The sequence below is a fragment of the Elephantulus edwardii genome, unplaced genomic scaffold (genome assembly GCF_000299155.1).
Source record: "Elephantulus edwardii isolate Elephantulus edwardi_28Jun2011 unplaced genomic scaffold, EleEdw1.0 scaffold00075, whole genome shotgun sequence".
Classification (NCBI taxonomy): Eukaryota; Metazoa; Chordata; class Mammalia; order Macroscelidea; family Macroscelididae; genus Elephantulus; species Elephantulus edwardii.
In genome coordinates this window covers 5,541,371-5,556,532 of record NW_006399825.1, presented here as the reverse complement: position 1 = coordinate 5,556,532, position 15,162 = coordinate 5,541,371, and the positions used below count along the sequence as shown (strand labels likewise).

The 15,162-nt window shown below is 40.8% G+C and overlaps 1 protein-coding gene across 1 annotated transcript in view; it reads left to right on the top strand.

Moving 5' to 3' along the window:
• Positions 1-1,390: 1,390 nt before the first annotated feature.
• The window catches only part of KCTD18 (potassium channel tetramerization domain containing 18), a 29,722-nt gene continuing 15,950 nt past the window's right edge, over positions 1,391-15,162 (top strand). The window contains exons 1-5 of the mRNA XM_006889138.1: positions 1,391-1,408; positions 6,171-6,342; positions 9,439-9,650; positions 12,643-12,836; positions 14,644-14,738. Coding sequence (XP_006889200.1) covers positions 1,400-1,408; positions 6,171-6,342; positions 9,439-9,650; positions 12,643-12,836; positions 14,644-14,738 — 682 coding nt within the window. The 5' untranslated portion in view covers positions 1,391-1,399. The remainder of the gene's footprint in view (positions 1,409-6,170; positions 6,343-9,438; positions 9,651-12,642; positions 12,837-14,643; positions 14,739-15,162) is intronic.

Sequence of the window (15,162 nt, the reverse complement as noted above, 5' to 3'; positions counted from 1 at the left end):
TCCAAGGAATAGCCTCTTCTAGCAACATGCCAAAATTATGTAAGATGAAGCTTCGCAATTCTTGCCTCCAGGAGGATCCTGGCTGCATTTTATCAAGGACATATGTTTGTTATTTTGTCAGTCCATGGAATATTCACTGTTCTCCAATCATCACAACTCAAAGGCATCAATTCTTTTTTTTTGTCATCATTGTTCATTGTGCAGCTCTCAGATGTAAAGCAAATGATTCAAAACATCATGGCCTGAATTAGGCACACCTCTGTCTACAAATTACCATTCTTATTCCTCAATACACTGGAAAGATCCCTGACAGTGGACTTACACAATGCAATACATCTCCTGATTTACCAACTTCTAGTACCAAAAATGTTAACTGTGAATCCAAGTAAGATGAACTCATTGACAATTTCAACCTTTTTCCCATCTATCATGACATTGTTTATCAGCTCAGTGGTGAGAAGATTTTTCCTCCTGATGTTAAAATGAAATCCATATTGAAAGCTGCATTCTTTGATTTTCTGCAGCAAGGATTTCAAGTCCTCCTAACTTTCAGCAAGCAAGGTTGTGTCATTTGCATAACACAGGCTATTGATGTGTCTTCCTCTAATACTGATGCCAAATTATCCTTTAATAGAGTCCTGCTTCTCAACATACATATTGACTAGAAATGGAGAAGGAATACAAGGCTGATAGACATCTTTCCTGATTTTAAACCATATATTATCCCTTTGTTCTATTTGCACAACAGCTTCTAGGTCTAGATATAGGTTTCATATGAGCATAATTAAATATTATGGGATTCCCATTCTTCTCAATGTTAGCCATAAGTTGTTATGATCGACACATTCAAATGCCTTTGCATAGTCACTTAATAAATGAACACATTAATTTAATGAATAGAACCTATTCTGGAGACCGATTTAAAAATCATCTCCAGCACGTATTTGAGACATTGAACACTAACAAGTGAACGTCACATGAGTTATGGAATATCATAAAAGATATCATTCATGAAGACAGTGAAAGATAGAAGAGAAAGAGAAGAGTAACATGGATGTCAGACTATAACTTTGAAAATTGCACCAGAGTTACGAGAAGGCAAACTAAAGGGAAGAAATGCTAAAGTCAAGGGGATTAACAAGAAGTAGCTCGAGAAGATGAATGCAAATAGTATAACAGAATACACAAAAGCTGGCGTTGGAGAAGAAAAAGGGAAGAATTTGCTGGGCATTTCCAAAGCGGAAAGAACTGGGGGGAACCCTTCAAGCCACGAGTTGTAATACCAAGAGCTACTATGATCAAAACCCCGGATTATTTTGATGTACCAAAAAGAACGGGTTGGCACTGTACAACATCAGGAAGTCTATATGAACAGGAGCCAATGGTAATGAAGAAAGAAATGCAAGCTGTACTGAAAGCACTGGCAAAAAAAGAAGACCCCAGGATACCAAATGACACTTTTTAAATAACAGATAAAGCCCTGGATGTGCTCACAAGTCAATGTCAGAAAATTTGGAGGACAACTGCCTAAATGATTGGAATATCCTTTGTGGAAAAACCCCCAAACCAACACCCAAACCTCTTTGCTATCCAGATTCTTGTGTAGCAACTGGTGGATTTGAACTGATGGATGTGAACAGCCTACACCTTACACATGATTTTAGTCTGCTGGGACTTGTACTGCTAACTCATAGGCCACAGTTTTCTGGTTTTAATACTAGTTTATTTAGAAATACTAGTTTTAATACTAGTTTATTTAGAAAATTCGAATATATTGCTTTTGAGGATAGATTCTTCCAATTTCCCTCACTACCCACCTATCAAATTGTACAACCCCATGATTAATCCCCCTCAGCACATCCTCATCCCTCTGCTTCCACCTCCGCCCCCCCTTGGATCTTTATACTCATTCTACAATAATGATTTTATACAATATTTGTCCTTGTGGAACTGAGTTAGTTTATTCACACAATGGAATACTACATAGTAGGCAGAACCAATGATTTTGTAAATTATTACCTAACTTGGGAGGGACTGGAGAGATTATACTGAGGAAAACGTTTTGTATAATAAACACTAAGTCTCTGGTGGCCTAGTGGTAAGGAGCTGCAACTACAATCCCAGAGGCGCACGGTTCAAATCCACCAGATGCTCTGCCGAGGAAGGAGGGACAATCTCCTCCTGTACCAGTCAGATCTGATTTGACGGTACACTCACACAAAAATAATAATAAAAAAATAATAAACACTAAGTACCCAAGTAGACTTTTCAATATTGAATACTATCGATACTATCCAATATACTAGTATCTTTTGGCATTAAGCAGCCCTCTTTGAAGGAAGAGCTTTGAAATGGGGTTAAGGGATTTAACTCATGTTGGTCTGTTTACCTGACCTTGCTTGGATAACTGCAATTTCCGAGATCCGTTTCTTTGCTTCTGTAAAACCAGTCTCTGAATAGGCAAGCTCACCCCTCATGGGCCCCTTAGCTTTCGTCTCTCAGAAGTCCATCCTTTTCTGCAAGGATACAACACTCCCATCAGTGTTTTCCCCTAATCAAATTCTAGAAATGGACACAGGTTCAGGACCAGGACAGGGGCGTGGTTGTATGGGGCGGGGCCAGGGTAGGGGAGTGGTTGCACGGGGCGGGACCAGGACGAGGGCTTGGTTGTATGGGGCGGGACCAGGGTAGGGGGCGGAGCTTTCCCGTAGCCGTTGCTGCTGCCGCAGTCGCCGCCAGGCCGCACGGGGGCGCCGCTGTGGCTGAGCTCTTGGAGAAGTCGCCGAGAGTCGGTGCAGGCGCTCACTTCCGCGTCGGACCCGCGGTGTCCGGGCGGCCACTCCGAGGGTTGGGCCGGCTGTAGGTCAGTCGGGGAGGCACGTCTCCCGGCCCCGCCTGTGCAGAAGAGTGGGGCGCCGGGTGGGCTGAGGCCCGGGGAGGTGGCGGGACGTCCCCGAGGAGGAGCCTGGGTCTCCTAAGCTGCAGGCTCTGGCCTCAGCCGATTCGGGGTACCCTGGCCTCGGGGAGACCCCAGCGGGACTTTCTGGGTTTTCTGGACGCCTTGCTCCCCACCTACTTTGGAGGAAGAGTGTGAATCTCTTGAACATTGTTTCTCGGAGAACAGAGCGGGGCCGGGGGGCGGAGGGAGGCGATTTTGTTAAAAATGCAGATTCCCGGGTCTCTTCCTAGACACTCTGAACCAGACTCGCTGTACCAGGGTCCGGGAGTCTGCATTGTCAGCGAGCATCTCTGGTGATGCTGATGTAGGTGGTCAGAGAAATGCACCTTGGGGACACTGCGCCTCCCAACATAGCAGGGCGCCCAGGGCGGTGCGTTTGAGGATGAGGCCTGGGGGGGCCTGGGCTTGAAATGGTGATGGCACTGTGTTGGGGCACACTGGCTTGAGAAGGGGTAGCTCTTGAACCCTTGGGTTCAGAGTGCCGCTGTGTGCCTTTTCCTTCAGATTTAGTGAGTGAGGGGCCCCGTAGGAGCCTTAGGGGCGAGGCAGGGGTGAAGGCAGTAGTGTGGGGGTGCAGCAGGAAGAAGTTGGGTTTGGTCCTGCTGATCTGGTTCCACTACTCAACATTTCAGCTCTAGTTTTGATCCTGCCCACATCACTTTTCTTCTTCCTCAGTGTCTCCTATATCATTCGGGACTGTAATTCCAGTCTGATGGAGCTTTTGTGTGAACTCGAATTAATGTCTAGCTAGAGGTAATGCCAGGGATACCCAACAGGGATACATAGTAAGCATACTTCGGGCATGTCCTCAGGAGGGACCAAACCTTGGCGAAGGACATCATGCTTGGAAGGGTGGAAGGACCGTGCAAGAGAGGAAGACCCCGATGAGATGAATTGACACAATAACTGGGGTAATGGGGGAGGATTGAGATAGGCTCAGGATAAGATAGGATTTAGAGATGTTATGTATAGGGTCGCTGTGAGTCGCATGACACATGACAATGGGAATTAGTAAGGGACATTGCTCTAGCCTCCCTAGGACTGACTTACCCCAACAAGATGAGGAATTGAACACATGGGATAAAATTTGAACCCAGAAACAAAATGTATCTACAGAACTGTGTCAGGATTTCAAGAGGAGAGGGCGAGAGTGTTTGAGAAGACCTTACAAGAAGGAACATTTACCCAAGGTCTGGGAGAACAAATCGTTGTTTCTAGAAGTTAGTACCTGGGATACAGTGATATCATCTCTTGCCTCAGAAGGGTATCTCTTGCATGAAGCCTTGGAGTGCTGTTTCCAGGACTTTTAGACAGTGAGAAGTCTCATTGACAAATTGTTTTTGAGCCCTGGACCCCAAACTGTGGTGGTTTCTCTCTGCTGACCGTGTTTGACACATGGTTTTCCAAGTCCATCTGGATGAATTGTATTGATCACTTAGGCAAAAGTGAATGATGTTGATGGAGTGTGGCCATAATTTGAGCCCTTGTTGGCTGTTTTAAACGTGTGAGATGCAGATCTCAGTAGTGAGTGTACTTTTCATCCCAGTATAATTTCAGCTTCTACAGATGTGTCCCAGTCAGCCATGGTCATCTCCAGAATGGAGGAAGGCATCAAACCCATAAACTTTCCAAAGCTTCACCCATTTTAGAGTGAAGCTGGATGACATAAAGACATTTTTTTCTTACTCTTGTCAACCAGTCTGGCTTTTGGTATGCTTGGAATTCTGATCTCAGTTGGTAAATTAGAGCTCTGGTGGCCTAGTGGTAAGAAGTTGCCATGCAATCTGAAAGGCATGCAGTTCGAATCCACCATCTACTTTGTGGGAGTTTTTCTGCCTCTGAAAACCTGCTGGAGGGTCAGCAATGAGTCGGTTCCAACTCGACAGTACACAACAACAATAGTACATACTTAAGTTCTCTAACTTAAAATTTCCACTGCTAATCATGTCAAGTTTTTGGTTTAAAGTTTCCAGAACCAGTATCTCCACCACTTCAGAGGGTCAGTTCCATCTCTGACTCTCCAAGACGGGAGAACTGCAGAGAGTGGGGGTTCTGAAGCTGTTTGGGAGCCAGCTGTTGTATGTTTCTCCTAAGGGAACAGCTGGTATTGCTCACCTTTAAGTTAGCAGCCATTCACAGTGCTGAAACACTGTGTGCTGAAACACTGTGTATAGTTGGCCTAGTGGTAAGAAGCCGTGCTGCAATCCCAAAGGCACACAACACAGTTCAAATCGACTAGCAGCTCCAAGAGAGAAGATTGGCCAGCCTCCTCCTCCCGTGCAGTTAACTGTCTCTGAAAACCTGTTGGAGGGTCAGCTATAGGCCGGTTCCAACTAGATGACACACAACAACAACAACAGTATATGTTATATAATGAAGGGGCTCTAAGTGACCTAGTGGTTAAGGAGTTGTGCTCCCAACTCAAAGGCCAGTGGTTGGAGTCCACCAGCTACTCTACGCGAGAAAGATAGGCATTCGCCTCCCTGGCGATTTACTGCTTTTGAAAACCCATTGGAGGGTGAAGATTGATTCGATTCTGTCTCGACAGTAGTGAGCTGAGCTTTTTCATGATCAGTAACACTGAGTATTTGCTGTCATTCAGATACTGTTCTAAATGTTCTTTGTATGTTACATCAGTTATTCCTCAAATAGTCCTCTGAGGTAGGTGCCGTTATGGCCTACATTTACCAGTGAGGAAATGGAGCTGTAAGGAGATGAGTAATTTGCTTAAATCCAAGAGACAGTAAGCAGTAGAGCCTGGTATCGTGATTCCACATTGCATTTTATGCTCATCTTCCCTGGCGTCTAGATAGCCCCTTCAGAATCCTCATAACAGAAAAGCTACGCGAATGCCAAAAACTGTAAGCATACTGCAATTGTGCTTAGCCTGTGACAGACTGTCTTCACATAATGTCATCCTGTTCAGTTCTCTAATCAGTTCTCCCAACCTCTCTGATTTGGTTGGTAATTGTTTCTCTTTTAAAAATTCTCAGAGCCCAAGTTTTCCAGCTGTTCAGCCTATCTCAACTTTTCATTTTGTATAAAACCCTTCACAATTGCATACTGAGGAGTTTCTTTTCAATCCCATGGAGATGTATTTTACATACTATTTTTAGGTGGTGTTTGGTGTGTCATTTGTGGTTCTCCTTTGATTTCACAGGGATTCCCAGGACTGCCCCTGTTGTACACTTTCTGGAGGTGACTGGAGGAGGCCTTTGGAGCCATGGAAGACCACAAGGCAGAGGAAGAGGTGTTAGATATCCTTCGACTGAATGTGGGTGGCTGTGTTTACACAGCCAGGCGGGAGTCCTTGTGCCGCTTTAAGGACTCCATGCTGGCGTCCATGTTCAGCGGTCGTTTTCCTCTAAAAACAGACGAGTCAGGTAGATGTTTTTATGTCTATAAGCGTGGTCATGAATATTCATGAAAATAAAGGTCCAATTCAAATTCTTGTTGGTTTTACTAATGGCAGTGGAATGTGTTAGATTTTAAAAAATCATTGTGTGAGGTTGACCCTTCTTTCAGAAGCAGGCTTTCAGAAGGCTATAAACTGCCCTTATTTCTCCCTCAGAGCTTTTGGTGGCTTTGAACCACTAGAGAGATGCCCCCTTTCGGTCACAGTGGACTCCCTGTGAACTACATATTAGATTAGTATATAAATTACGGAAATTGTTGGGACTGTGGAGATTCTTTTCATTAAGTACATGAAATGAAATCCTAGTTTCTAAAACCTGTAATCCCATTGCTAAAAGTTGACCAAGAGAAATTTCCCCAAAGGCTAACCATGGTAATGATTATATAATGATTTCAAAATTTCTTTTTAATTTATTTTATAAGTAATTAACATTTGCATAACTTCATAGATAAAGGAATTGAGGTTGATTAAATAGCATAGTTTCTCTGTTTTCTTCAGGTTAGAAAATGTTTCTGTGGAGAAACAGCTGTTCTTAACAGCTGACGGAACAGTATGTTTGGTATAAAATTAACTGACTGCCTGGTTTAGCTGTCTGATCTTGTGTGGCCGATGTATACATCTCTTAGAAAGTGGCAGTTGTCTGTATCTTCTGTCACCCTGTGCCCTACTCCAAAACCCACTGCTGCCCAGAGATTCTATAGGACAATAGAACTGCCCCATAGGGTTGCCAAGGGTATAAATCTTTTTTTCTTTTCTTTTATGTTGTTTTGCTTACAAAATTTGTATACACTGTGTTTTACACTATCCTTCATTCATATTGTGTTTCATGTAATCATTACCATTTATTATATTTTATAAAATTATTGAGGTACGCCCACCATTACCCTATATTTCCAGATCCCTGCCAGATTTCTGTTTCTTTTACCCACTCTCCCTCCATCCAACCAGATTGTGTGACCCTATGATTTCCCCCTCCCCACCCTTACTCCTCTGCCCTTACCTTCCCCCCTTGGATCTTCCTACATGTTTTACTAGATAGCTTTCTATTTTTGATGGTTTTATGCAGTATTTGTCCTTATGAGATTGAGTTAGTACACTCAGCATAATGCTCTCCAGTCTCTTCCAAGTTATGTAATAATTTTAGAAATTGCTCCCGAGTGCTACATAGTGTTCCATCATATTAAAGTACCACATTTTCTCAATTCATTAGATTGTAGTTGGACATTTGGGCTGTTTTCCTGGTCTTTGTTTGTGACTGATGCTGCTGTGAACATTGGTAGAAGCCCACTGGCAAGTGTTTCTTTTCTGGAATGGCCGATGGGTTTGAACGATGGAGCATTTGTTCAGCAGCTGGGTTCTTTAACCACTGTTCCATCAGAATGCCTTCCACCCACTTGGAGAAGCCTTCAAAGTGATGTTTCAGAATGAAACTTTCAAACTTTAAAACAGACTTAAGTGCTTTAGCAGCAATAACCCGCTGCTCCATGGCAGAGAGATGGGCAGTCTCCTCCCGTGCGTTTAACTGCCTCCAAAAATCCACTGGAGGGTCAAGAATGGGTTAGTTCTGACTCAGTGATACAAAACAGCACAACCCTATGACTGGTTCTAAGGAAGCTTCATAAACACAAGTGGAGCTTTTTGTGCTTTCCTGGGGATTCTAGGTTCATAGTCACCTTACTCTTAGCCCTGTGTCAGAGGAAAGCACAGAAAAGTCTTGGGCCTGAGGATCTGTCCTAGTGTTAGTAGACCAGGATCTTAAGGTATCATGTTGCTAGGTGAATGGCAGTAAAGAAAGGAAGGCCACCATTGACTGTTGCTAAGCCTTAATGCCCATCTGGACAGAACAGTTGAAGCAACATGATGGTGAGCAAGGATGGAGCTTTCTCTTCTGCCCTTCAGTACCATTGCTTTATAATCTGCTGTAAACTAATCAAAGGAAGAGAAGAATTACGAAGTTATCCTGCACACAAATGTATTTTTTAAGCTTGCTAAGTTATCAGAGAGAACCCTTTTATCATAAAATGAGTCCTGCAAAGCTTCTACTTTAAAAAAAAAATTAGGTTCTCACCATACAAAGAAAATTGTATAACTTAACAATTGCAAACATACAGTGTATGTGGTGTAGGGACTCCTAGTTTGTAGTGTCACTAACATACAAACACTGGCATAGTCATGAGCACCTGTTTGCCATCTCTTGGAGTAACTGCAAACGCCGTTCCTGGCCCAGAACAGCAGAGGTTAGGGCCAAGTCCACTTCCACCAGCAGTCCAAGGCCTGTTTGGTTTCCTCTGGAAACTTTGGTTAAGCCCTCAACTGCTAACCAAAAGCTCAGTGGTTTGAACCTACCAGCCACTCTGTGAGAAAAAAATGACACATGCTTCTTCAATAATAGGGCAGTTCTACTCTGTCCTAAAAAGATGCTATGAGTTGGCATTCAACTTGATGCAATAGGTGGGGTTTTATTTTGGGGGCAGGACGGTAGTGGGAGTATGGTCATTGCATCCTGTGTTCCAAATGACCCTGGAATGCATTTTCTTACATGGTAGGTGAGAAATAAAAGCTCCCACTTCCCCAGAAAATCTCTAAAAGCTCCCACTACCCCAGAAAATCTCCCTCTGCAATTAGAAGAAGTTACTCCTGAAAAAGACACAGGTCCACAGCAGAGTACATGGCTTGGTGAGCCGCACTCACCCCTTGGCCTGGCACGATGGCGCAGGGCACCCACACAACCGGACCCAAGGCCGCAGCAGACATACGTATGCATTCAGATTCTCCTGCAGTGTTTCAGAGGTGCCGACTGCCTCCACAATCCATTCACAAATTGAGCCTTAGAGTATCAGCTCTTTTAAGCTGAGGTCTGCTGTTTACAAGTTTGCTGCCCCACTAAAGAATAAAAAATCAAACTCAGTTTGACTGACTAAACTTAATTTGAACATTCTATGTTCACTTCCTTGTGAGAAAGAAGTTGCTAATTATTAAGGTTCTCAGATTGATTTAATTACTGAAATCTTATCATTTGGCATAATGTTTACGTGCAATCATTTTTGACCTGCATGTTTTCTAGGGGCTTGTGTTATTGACCGTGATGGACATCTATTTAAATACCTTTTGGATTATCTTCATGGAGAAGTTCAGATTCCCACCGATGAACAAACTCGAATTGCCCTGCAGGAAGAGGCTGATTACTTTGGCATCCCTTATCCATACAGCCTGTCAGACCACTTGGCCAATGAAATGGAGACATATTCTTTAAGGTCAAATATAGAACTTAAAAAGGTCTTGGCATTTTCTTAAGTTTTTATATATATATATATATTTTTTTTTCCTACTATACACAAAGCAATGTACATTATTTTGTATAGTCTGTGTTATTAACATAAGCCAGATAGGAAAGGCTTTCTTTTTCATTTTTTTTGTATTTTTAAAAATTATAACTGGTTTTCTGAGACCCAGATTCCATTCTAGAGAAGTGTATTGCATTCACACTCAAAGGCTTATTGATTTTGTATTCCTTGCTAAGGAGCTCTGGTGGCCTAGTGTTAAGGAGCTGAAAATTCACTATCTTTGATGCTGCGGTTTTTTTAAAAAATACTGGCTTACTTAAGAAGTTCGTACATACTATTTTTCACGCCATATCTTTCCCATTTCCTTAACCTACCTCTCACTCCACCCATCAGATTGTGTGACCCTCCTCCTGCTCCCCCTCTCCCTCCCTTAGATCTTCATACACGTTTTACTAGTTATCTATTTCTACAATAATAGTCTTGTACAATATTCCAGTATTTGTCCGTATAGGACTGAGTTAGTTCATTTAGCATAATGCTCTCTAGTCCCTCTCACGTTAGTTAGTGATTTACAGAATCATTCTGCATGCTGTGTAGTATTTCTCAGTCCATTGAATTGTGGTTGGATATTCGGGTAGTTTTCATGTTCTTGTGATGGTGAATAACACTGCTATGAACATTAGTGTACAAGTCTCTATTTGTACCTCTGTGCTCATTCTATCGGGATATATTCCAAGCAGTGGAATAGCTGGGTTAAATAGAATTTCTGTGTTCAGCTTTCTGAGGAAACACCAAACTGCCTTCTGGAGTGATTGTACCATTTTACAGTCCCACCAACAGTGTATAATAGTTCTTTGATGCCTTTTTAAATGCTAAACTATTCACCTGGAGTTCATTTTAAATTGAGAGAAATGTTGTTTTATGTGAGGGTATAGTATTATTATTTTTTAAATAAAATGATATTTTTTGAAATAATCATCATGATGAATGAAACGGTGCATAAAATCTCTTACTTCAGCAAGGATAATAGTTTGTTGCTACATTAAAACTTTAGTTATATTAATTCCTTTCAAAAGAAGTCTTTTTTTAACAGATACTTCTGTTCACATTTCACAGATCTTTATGTGACTTGAAAAGCCTTATCACACGTATTTTAAATACATATTTTGTTATTAACACCTTTGAGTAGCTAAGAAAAATACTTTTCTCAGAGATTTGTTAATAGCGAAAATGTTCTGAACCAATTTTAATTACTTTGAACTGGAAGTCATAGGAGAGATATCTGATCGCATTTACTAGGAGTATATTGTAGCATGAAGAGAGCTGGTTTGGTTCCAGGTCTGTTTTAGTAAACTATGGTTCTGTGGCTTTCCCTGCTATAGTGTATAAATGGAATGAATAAATGTTAGTCTTCTAGCACTGCCATACTTACAGTGGGGCTAAGAAGCTGGACTAGACTGCTGGGATGGCAGCCATTCATCTCTTAAAGTTTCATTAACTTTCATCCTTGGTTTGTATGAAAGGGATATAGTGTGCACCTATTTATTCTCGTCTGTCAGCACATTTATTGCAGCTGTTTGTTATATATGCATTTGGGACTGTATGGAACATAAAGAAACAGAAAGTGTGATCTTTGCCCTTGAGCATTTAGTAATAGAGTTATGCAAGTAAAGTTAAAAATCTTTGGAGTTTTTAATAGCTATATAAAATGAAAATTCAAGACATGTTACGATCCTTTTTCCATTCACTGAGTCAGTAAATATTAAGTATTCTCCCTTTGTGTCTGGCGTTATACTAGGTACTTGGGATATATCACTGAGCAAAACAGATAAAAGCATCTGTTCTCATGGAGTAGTGGCACCTCTCCCCAGGTAGCCTTGTGCCATTTCACAGGGTGACATCCTCCTGCTCCGTGTCCATTAGCACTTGTCATCTGTCCTGGTAGCACTCACTGCACACTGCACTGTGTGGTGATGGCTTAATTATTAGCTATGAGCTCTAGGAGCTCATTGGTTCTGTCTATTCCTTCCCATCATGTTCCCTATGTGCTTGGCATGAACTAAGTACGTACTAAATGTTCAAGAGAGTGAGCAAATGCATGAATAAATGCCAAATGCATTCAGATTGTTGATTGTTCATTTATTCCTATCTTTCAATATAAAAGAATAAGTTCATTTGTTTAATCTGTGCTTGCTTTGGCAGCACATATACTAAAATTGGAACGATGCAGAGAAGATCAGCATGGCCCCTGTGCAAGGATGACATGCAGATTCGTGAAGCGTTCCATATTTTCGACCCTGAAATGAACCAGTCTGTAACGAAGGCTAACTCCATTTGTTTAATCTGTAATTATAATATGGAATTAAAAATAGGGATCTACAATAGGGCTAGTCATTAGAAGGTGGAAGGAAGATCGAGTCAAATAGAAATAGTTAGAATACTTTAGCAGGAAAAAGAGGTTTAAGTCATTCAGTGAACATTATGAAGCAGCTGAAATAAATGTGCTGACCAATGAGAATAAATGTGTGTCTACTACTACATCCTTTTAATACACACCAAAGATGAGAGACTTAGTGAATTTAGACTTTAAGAGATGAATGGCAGCTGCCTCAGCAGGTTAGTCTGACTTCTTAGCTCCATTCTATAAGTGTGGCAGTGCTGGAAGACTAACATTTAATAATTCCATTTATACATTACAGTAGGAGAACCCACAAAACCATGAAGTTGATAATGAGGCTGAAACTTCTGTGTGGAAAAAGAGTCTCTGGATGAAAAGATGTTGGCTTTTTGAGCAGTGATTTTCCCCCCCCTTCATAAAACCCAACAGATGTGTATTTTTTAAAGGCATAAAGACAAAGCTGAATTCCATAATCTTTTTATTTCTCTTATGACCAACTTAAATTGTGGTTTTAAATGAAAGCAGTAAGATAAATTAATTTTTATTTTAGAATTAAATTCAAATTTTATATACTTTTCTGCTCTAGGCTTTAACAGACTTCTGTGATTCGTATGGTTTAGTTTGCAATAAACCAACAGTTTGGGTCCTCCACTATCTTAGCACATCTGGTGCAAGCTGTGAGAATAGAATTGTTGGAGTGTATGCCACAAAAACTGATGGAACAGATGCTATTGATAAACAGCTGGGAGGAAGAATTCACAGTAAGAGTATTTTCAAAAGGTAAGTCCTTATTTGAATATGAAAAATTAAGAGAAAAATCTTGGTCTTTTTAAAGAGATGTTATTGACTGGAATATGCATGTGGGGTGAAAAATGACCCAACAACTCAGCTCAGAGTGAACTTCAAATCTGGGGAGCTGGGTCTGTATCTTAGGAGACTTTAGTGAAGACAGCGGCACCTGTCTGTAGACTCCAGGCCATCTCCATGATCTAGTACAGTGGCTCACAGCTGAGATTATACTAGTATGACCTGAGAAATTTTTTTTAATTTACTTTTTTAATTATTCATTTCAATGAAAATTTACAGAGACTTTGGATTTCCATTCCTTCATTGTTGCACTTTCCTCCTCTCCCAACCCTCCTCCCTCAGTACATTACCCTCTTGGAAAAGTAAAAGAAAAATTCTTTCATTGTTTTATAATCCCTCCCCCCAGGTCCACTCCACTATGCAGCCTTTGCTCTGGACTGCCGTCATGACAAAAATACCTAGTCACATATCCCTTATAAACTGTTTTGAACCCATCTTTCTCAGTATCCCCCCCAGCCCCGATGTCATTCCTGTTTTACAACAGTGGCACCATGCAGTATTTTTTCTTCTGTGACTGAAATACTTGACTCAGCATAACCCTCTTCCAGGTTCACCCATTTTGAATAATATTGCATGAGTTCCTTGTTTTTCAATGCAGCGTAGTATTCCATTGTGTGAATATACCTCAGCTTCTCTATCTATTCGTTTATTGATGGGCACTTAGAAAGGTGAAAAGGGAAGGAATGGGAAAAAGGGGGGGGAGCCACATGTCTGGTGTCTCTCTAGGACCATAGTGCAGGGGCCGAGGCACTGGCCTAAAAGTCAGCAACCTAACAGTCAGCAAACTGGATTCTTCTGTGAATGATGAAGGATTTCTCCAGTCCTTTCAGCTCTAAACTGACTTCAGCATCACTCTCTTAATGTTGTTGCTATAATTTTACTTAAATTATTCAAGTCACTTAGCAGACTTTTCCTTTTAATTGTTTGGGAGATTGGATTGAGTCATGTGTTAGTGATGAATGCATGAGCACCTAAAGCCCCCCAAAATTCTGTTGCCATTATGTCAATTCCAACTCATCAAAAACAAAATCACCTCAAACTCAATTGCCTGGAACCAACTCATAACTGACCCTTCAGTTTTTAGAAGTTTTAAGAGCTATAAATTACACAGGAGATTATTTTTCTCCCTTGGAGCCTCTGGTGGCTTTGAACTTCCTGAGAGGCCTATAGACCTCACTACCAGTGCTCATTGCCACTCTGTGATTGCCTGGTGTATTGCTGTTGTTGTGTGCTATCAAGTTAGAACCGACCCCTCACTCCACCAGGTTTTCAGAGGCTGTAAATCACGTAGGAGGAGATTACACATCTCCCACAGAGCAGCTGGTGGATTCAAACCACCTGCCTTTGGTTTGGCAGTGTAACTCTTTATCCATTACACCACCAGAGCTCTCTTGGCAAAGTTAGTCAAAGTTTAATCTTTGCTAACTTTACTAGAGTTGCTGATTATTTTTTAAAAAAGATTATTTTAAAGCTGTATTGATTTGTCTGCCATGTTTACGCTGTGGAACGAATACATTTTACCACAGTAAAAATAGATCAAATGTAGGTTTGTGTATGAATATTTTTTACAGATAGATGTGTTCAAGGTTACAGAAGAACAACTATTCATTACCTGTATCTTTTTCCTTAATTAAAAAACACTGTCAAATGTCTATTAACTGCACACACACATTCTCTTACCAAGATAGTAAATTTTCTTTGCCTTTTGCAATATTTCTAGAGAGGCGGGAAATAACGTTCAGTATATCTGGAGCTATTATTCAGTAGCAGAACTGAAGAAAATAATGGATGCCTTTAATGCCTGGGAAGGAAAAGGTACAACGTACTTCTTTGCGAGTGTGGGTGGGCTTTTTCTTAATAATACAAATAAATTCCCAATACTTCTTCTTTTTTTAATTTCTTAAATAATATTTGTGTGTGTGTATGTGTCTATGTCAAGATTATTTATGACCTCATGGAAACAATGAAAAAATTTTACTTTTTAATATTTAATCCCCATGATTAAATGGATGTTATCATTAGTTTATATTCAACAATCTAAAATATGATTGTTATTTAGCTCAAACAGCAGTTTAAGTATAGTGTTGTATTAAGTATATTTCTATATTAAATGTGTAATCAAGAGAAAATGGAAATATACATGGGAGGCCATCTGAAAAGCTTCTGTAAAACAATTAAGATAGCTTTTAAAAATTTCTTTTAAAAAATAGTTCTTAAATTTTTTTATTTTATTAATTTT